Below are 7,500 nucleotides of genomic sequence, written 5' to 3'. Positions count from 1 at the left end.
CTGGAATGGCTTGAAAGAACAAGGAGGGGTTGCTCTCCACTCTCGTTTGTTTTGACTTGACTTGTTTTGACTGTGTCTGCGTGTGTTTGTGTGCGTCTCTGAGCGTGTGTTGCGTGTGTTGTTTTTTTATTACTTTTTATTATTTTACTGTTTTCTTTTGTTTTTGCTGTTTTCTTTTTCTTTTTTATAACTGTTTCAGTTAATTTGCTGTTCTGTTGACTGGCTTTTGGCTCAGTTTATACAACACACTGCTTCATTAGTGGGCTGTTTTTTCTGTCTGTGTGCATTTGTGCATGCGTGTACACATTTTTACATCCTCCACAGAGGGACTTGGTCTAGTCGCGAGATGTTGGCTCTTATTCTATTCCCCATTTTTTTAGTCCTCGCACGCAGGTACACACACACACACACACACACACACACACACACACACACACACACACACACACACACACACACACACACACACACACACACACACACACACACACACACACACACACACACACACACACAGTGTCCAGCACCGGTTCAAAGTCAAGATACTTCATTAAACTGACTTTGAATTCCAAAGCACAACAAACACTATGACACTACATTCATCTTCTGTATCGTTTTGAATGCTGCATCATGTTGAATGCATTTTTTTGTTTGCATGAAAATAGTCCAGTTGATCATCCAGCAAGGGCACAATGTCAGAACTCTACATCACCACCCACATCTGCTCTCAAGCCTCACTCTGTGCTTGTTTATATGATGATCAACAGAAATTAGAATCTGATATGCACAAAGTCCAAATAATATTTATACTCTCGATTGTTTCCCTTCCAAACCTGTGTGTCAGAGAGAGAGCGAGAGAGAGAGAGAATGTGCATGCCCTGTTGGGGGTTGGGGTCTCCACAATTAGGAATATGTTAGTGATTAGGAATGTAATTAGTAATTAGGAATATGTTCATGATAAGCGCTTCAATGATACCAGACCACATTAGATGCTTTGGCGTAAGGCCCTGTATATACACCTGCCAACCCAGCCCAACTCTGTCCTTCTTCCCTGTTTCACCCTCATTTTCTAGCTCTCTTTTTCTCATATCCCCCCCCACCTCTCCCTCTCCCATTCTCTGGACCTGTTCCTCTCTCTCTCAGTCTCTCTCTATGTCTGCCCCTCCCACCCTCAAGTCTCTCTCTCTCTCTCTCTCTCTCTCTCTCTCTCTCTCTCTCTCTCTCTCTCTCTCTCTCTCTCTCTCTCTCTCTCTCTCTCTCTCTCTCTCTCTCTCTTTCTCTCTCTCCTTCCCTTCCTCTTTCCGTCTTTTCCATCTTTCCTTTGTGTGCAGCTCCCTGTGATCTTGAGTGTGAGGCTGGAGTCAGGTTGCTCCACACCGCACCACACCGGCTCACATCACTGGGCAGAGGGAGGGAGGGGAGGGAGGGAGGGATAGAGGTGTGTTAAACTAATTGTGCTGGCCGTGGAAGAAGAAGGCCCTGTGAGGACCATGCTGTGTGTTCGTGTGTGTGTGTGTGTGTGTGTGTGTCTGTGTGTGTGTGTGTGTGTGTGTGTGTGTGTGTTTGCGCGCGCGCACCATGTGCGTGGGTGTTAGCATGTGTGTGTGTGTCTTAGAATGTACGTGTGTACTTGTATGTGTGTATTATTGTTTGTGTGTGTGTCTGTGTGTGCAGGCACGCACGTGTGTGTGTGTCTTGGCTGTGGGTCAAAGGACTGCGTGATTCACAGAGTTCAGGAAAGGTGCGAAAGATATTACCTTACCAAGAAAGTGTCAGCAATAATGTGTATTTGTGTGTTTGCAGATGACCTACATTTCCTCTCCTGCTTTTAATTGTTTTGCCAACACATGATGAATAGTGTCTGTGGCTCTCTGAGGCTTCCTCCACTCCCCCCCCATCTCAAAACTTGAACTGTAGTTTTTTACCAGTGTGTGTGTGCACGCCCGTGTGTGTGTGTGTGTGTGTTTCTATGTGTGTGTGTGTGTGTGTGTGCGTGTGTATGTGTGTGCGTATGTGTGTGAAAAGAATGTGTGAGTAAGAGCGAAGGGAGATTGTCTGTCTACATAAATATAGTGTGTATGACTAAAGCAACCAGTGGTGAGGTTGTATTTAATGGTCTGCAAAAGTGTGTGTGCTTTTGTGTTAGCGTGGGTGTTTGTAAGCTGTCCAACAGAAGTGAGAGGAGTTTTTGGGACAATGACTGGCTAGTGAAAATGTTTATGGAACACTTAGCGGACAAGGCCCATGAGACAACACCCCAGAGAGAGAGAGAGAGAGAGAGAGAGAGAGAGAGAGAGAGAGAGAGAGAGAGAGAGAGAGCAAATTATAAGAAACAATGTTTTGCTGTTTGTCATTTCAATTTGTTAATTTAATTAAATGTAAGACAGTGCGTTTTAAAAGGTTAATAATGTCCATTGTGTCCAGCTCAACCAGTGTTTTGAATGTGTGGCCTATTTGGGTATAATGCAATGTGGAACAGAAGGGTGACACACTGTGTATGTGGGTGTGTGCGGAAGGGGTGTGGTGTTGGTGGTGGTGGGGGGGTGCGTTGTTTGGTGAGACATTCCTTTCATACGTGTTTTGTTCTATACTTGATATTGACACGAGGATCTCACATTTTACATCCTGTGCTTGCTCATTCACAAGTTGACCCTCTTCTCTCTTCTCTTCTCTCCTCTTCTCTCCTCTCTCCTCATCTCCCCTCATCTCCCCTCATCTCCCCTCCCCTCCTCCCCTCCTCCTCCCTTCTCTTCTCCCCTCTCCTCCCCTCTCCTCTCATCTCCTCTCCTCTCCTCTCCCCTCATCTCCCCTCCCCTCCCCTCCCCTCATCTCCTCCCCTTCTCCCTCCTCCTCCTCCTCCACTCCTCCCCTCTCCTCCCCTCTCCTCTCTCTCTCTCTCTCTCTCTCTCTCCTCCCCCTATCCTATCCTTTCCTCTCCACCACTCTCCTATCCTCTCCTCTCCTTCTCCTCTCCTTCTCCTCTCCTCTCCTCTCCTCTCCACCCCGCTCCTCTCCTCTCCCCTCCTCTCATCTCCCCTCCTCTCCTCCCCCTCTCCTCTCCTCTCCCCCTCCTCTATCCTATCCTATCCTCTCTCTCCTCTCCTCTCCCCTCCTCGCATCTCCTCTCCTCTCCACCCCTCTCCTTTCCTCCTCTCTCCTCTCCTCTCATCTCCTCTCCACTCCACTCCACTCCTCTCCTCTCCTCTCTATCCCCCTCTCCTCTCCTCTCCTCTTCTCTCCTCTCCTCTCCTCTCCTTCTCCTCTCCTCTCCTCAGACGCTCAGCTACAGTCTCTCCATAATGACATCATCTCCCTGCTCCTGACCTCTGAGCTGGCGATGACCCCTGGTAGTCATGGAGACGACCCCCGATGCTCCCTCTCGGTACCCGGGTTCGTTCAGTACCTGCAGAGCCTGGCCCGCCTGGCCTCCAGCGTCTGCCTGACGCCTGGCGTGACGATAAAGGACCCCCAAAGCTCCCAGCTCTTTAGGTGTCTCCTGCAGTGCCCGTATTACGAGGTGCGAGAGCTGGCCCTGGAGGCCCAGCTGAAGATGATGATGATGAAGGCGGAGGAGGAAGAGGAGGCGGAGGGCAACAAGGACAGGGCGTTGACCTTTGACCCTTACACACAAACTCTCTGTAGAATGGTGATGGAGGAGACGCACTTGCCATGCTTGGCCAAGGTGAGAGACATACACACACAAACACATTCACATTTGCACACATCCCCTCCCCCCTCCACCCCCCCATGTAACGCCCCTCGCTTTGTCAATCTGAAATAGCTCTGATGGATGCCCATCACAAAGTCTCACTCTTTCCACACACACACACACACACACACACACACACACACACACACACACACACACACACCCAGCCACCGCCTAGTCAAGGCAAGGGATTTTTTGGTATAGCGCATTCCATATACAGATGGAGCTTAATGTGCTTCACAAAAAACTGAAAGTAAAGGAATAAAGAAAGGCTGAGACATAAAATCAAAGGAAAAACATTAAAAACATTAAAATTAAAAGTTGATAATTGCTGAGGAAAAGGAAAACCATCAACAGTGGGATCATTTTGTGCAAAGCTTTGCAGCGCTTTGTAGCTGAAAGCTCCACACTTTGCTTTGACATTTGGTATTACCAGCAAGCTCTTCTCCATTGATCTTAGTGACCTTAGTGGTGCATACAGCACAGCCATACACACACAACATGCATAAAAGTAAAAACATCTACTATTTTGGAGAACTGTGACTTAATAGTTATGGAATTGGTCTTGCAATTGGAGGTTCAAAACCCATGTCTATCATAGCCAAGATGGACTGTAACCAATACCCTATATAACTGTAAAAAACAGCTAAGTGTGATATAATGTAATGCAATTGTGCTCAACAACTAGCACAACATGATGGCAATTGGTGGGCGCCTCCGCATTTCCCAGAAAGTGATATAGATGGTGGGTTTAGGCTACAGGCCTAAGTGGGTGTCTCAAGGTGAGACTGTACATTGAGCCAAACACCTCAAGTATAATTTTCCACCACATTTCCCTCTGTGAAACCTTCAGCCTTCATTGTAATGTGCCAGATATGCGCAGACATGTGCACAAGTGGACGTAAACCCGAAACACACAGTCTCCACTAGCCCCGTTTTGTGCACAGTCTGTTGGGTAGAATGACACACACACACGCACACGCACACATTCACAACTATACCCACACACACTCACGTTAACAGACAGGCAGACGCACGCATGCACTCACGCACACGCACACGCACACGCACACGCACACGCACACGCACACACACACACACACACACACACACACACACACACACACACACACACACACACACACACACACACACACACACACACACACACACACACACACACACACAATCAGACTCGTTGGAGCTGAAAAGAGTGTTTTTTGCTGTTGAGATGGAGATACGTATTGCGTTTCCTTCAAGGTCTTGCGGGTCTAGTGTTCGCTGTGAGCAAGGGCCCTCTGTGACCCTTTACGGAAAGGAAACGCTCCAGAGAGGCAGCAGATCTTTTATTTCACAGCTGTTGGCAAACAGACCAACTCACATACCCACACAGTCCCCCACATAAAAGAAGAGAGCGACGGAGAGAAAGAGAGGAGTAAGGAGAAGAGTGGGAGAGTCTGATAGAAACAGAAGACAGAAGATGCTGATGCGATAGGATTGCCCGAAACATCTGTCTGCTGGTTATGCTACGCAATAAATCAAAATAAGATGTATAGCCGTGCGGCTTGTCTCTCGCCTGGCTTGTCTCTCATCTAAATGTAGTAACTTAGTTTCATGCACTCAAAGACTTTGTTTAGTTATCTTGAGTTCAGTTCAGCTTAAAAAAAGTTAAAAAACGTCATCAAGTGTGTATTTTTCCTGGCCTGTTATTGCGATATCCTCACTTTATTTCATATTTTCTGAAATGTCTGAATTTAGAAAGGATTGCTGGTGAGATGAGTGAACTCTGTTGAAATTTGAAATGTGCATCTGATTTTACCCAATTGCTAGCGGTTGGTCGTGACATGGAACGTGCTCGTATGTAGCGGGGCGAACACACCAGCGGCGACAAGATTAAGCAACAGAGAATCACTTGACTGTCCAGCAGGAGCCATACAAACGCTAGAAGCGACAGTATGCCTGTTAAAAGCAGAATGCAAGCATTCCGAGATTCCTATTTGTTGTGGCGGCTGTCGCTGTTCCATTTGCATATTATTCGCCCAAGTCCAACTGCACACTGTAGGTCAAGACGCTCAAATCGGCTGTAGTCACCCAAATTGCTTTTGTCTCGACAATGTCAATTACGTTTGGCGGTGGAGTCGTACACGCCTTCATCATTCACAGTCATTCCTTATCCCTCCCCTGTTTCCAATCTCTGATTGGTCAGTTGTATGGTAACATGAGTGTTCTCCTCCCAGAAGACTCGAATCACGTAACGTGGATAGAAATGACCAGTGACTTGAGCTTTACACATGGCACGGCCCAGGCTGTATTTTTCCCATTCTCTCATACATTTTTGTGGCTCCTCCTTTTTGCGATTGGTCCTGAGCAGAAGCTATAGTAGTAGGACTGCCATCGGTGCGCCATACGAACAGCGACAGCTATTCGCATTAGTCCTCTCTCTCTGTCTCTCTCTCTCTCTCTCTCTCTCTCTCTCTCTCTCTCTCTCTCCCTCTCTCTCGCCCCCCTCCAGAGCATCAGTCGGGTCGGCAGATGTGCCACGCAGGGTTTTTTTCCCTCTCTCCTCAACGTACGGCACGGCGCCCGACGCCGCTACGCACGCGAGACGGCCCACTTCCTGTTTAGTCAACGCGGGCCTGTCTCAGCTCCCCCATAAACACCCCAGCAGCCATCAATTACCCTGCAGCTTTTGTGTGTGTGTGTGTGTGTGTGTGTGTGTGTGTGTGTGTGTGTGTGTGTGTGTGTGTGTGTGTGTGTGTGTGTGTGTGTGTGTGTGTGTGTGTGTGTGTGTGTGTGTGTGTGTGTGTGTGTGTGTGTGTGTGTGTGCGCGCATGTGCATGTGCATGTGCATGTGCATGTGTGTGCGTGTTGTTTAATGCTGCCATTCCCATCATTATGTCTTGTTAAAGCTGATGGGAATCACGGGGCAGGAGTGTCGTGCAGTGTGTGTGTGTGTGTGTCTGTGTCTGTGTGTGTGTGCGTGCGTGGTTGTATGCATGTGAATTATGATGTGTACTTTTTTGTTTGCGTGTTTATTTATACAAAGTCCTGACCCAGCACTCAATTGTGTGACTTTGTAATGTCTGTCTGAATGACACATGGAGTATGTGGTAAGCTAAGAGTTTGTATCCATGCACTCTTTGGTGTGTGTGTGTGTGTGTGTGTGTGTGTGTGTGTGTGTGTGTGTGTGTGTGTGTGTGTGTGTGTGTGTGTGTGTGTGTGTGTGTGTGTGTGTGTGTGTGTGTGTGTGCCAGTGTGTGTGCCAGTGTGTGCCAGTGTGTGTGTGCGCCAGTGTGTGTGTGCGCCAGTGTGTGCCAGTGCGTGTGTGCCAGTGTGTGTGTGTGTGTGCGTGCTATTATGGTCGAGTGTTACATGTGCTTGATGAGAAAACAACATGAGCTGTTTGTGTGTGTGTGTGTGTGTGTGTGTGTGTGTGTGTGTGTGCGCGCATATGTGTTCGTGCGTGTGTGTGTGTGTGTGTGTCCGTGTGCGTGTGTGTGTGTGTGCGTGCGTGTGTGAGAGAGTGTGTGTGTGTGTGTGTGTGTGTGTGTGTGTGTCCGTCCGTGTGCGTGCTACACATTTTAATGGCGTGCTGCTCTTGTGCAATGATTGCAGAAAGCGACACAAAGTTGTTGTCGCTCTGTGTATGTGTGTTTGAGCGTGCGTGCCTGCCTGCCTGCGTGCGTCTGTGCATGTGTGAGTGAAAGAGTGTGTTTTATTACTTAGCCGTTAATGTTTAAATGGCGGCCTGTTGAGTTGGATCTCCCTGCCTCAGGATTCCATTCCGGCCC

General features: G+C 48.1%; 1 protein-coding gene across 1 annotated transcript in view; it reads left to right on the top strand.

Annotated features, from left to right (window-relative positions):
* Positions 1-7,500, top strand: part of thada (THADA armadillo repeat containing) — a 153,677-nt gene that overhangs the window by 118,376 nt on the left and 27,801 nt on the right. The window contains exon 32 of the mRNA XM_063191736.1: positions 3,276-3,682. Coding sequence (XP_063047806.1) covers positions 3,276-3,682 — 407 coding nt within the window. The remainder of the gene's footprint in view (positions 1-3,275; positions 3,683-7,500) is intronic.

This window comes from Engraulis encrasicolus, chromosome 24 (genome assembly GCF_034702125.1).
Source record: "Engraulis encrasicolus isolate BLACKSEA-1 chromosome 24, IST_EnEncr_1.0, whole genome shotgun sequence".
NCBI classification, from domain to species: domain Eukaryota; kingdom Metazoa; phylum Chordata; class Actinopteri; order Clupeiformes; family Engraulidae; genus Engraulis; species Engraulis encrasicolus.
Note: the sequence above shows the minus strand (reverse complement) of the source record. Positions and strands in the feature narration are given on the sequence as shown.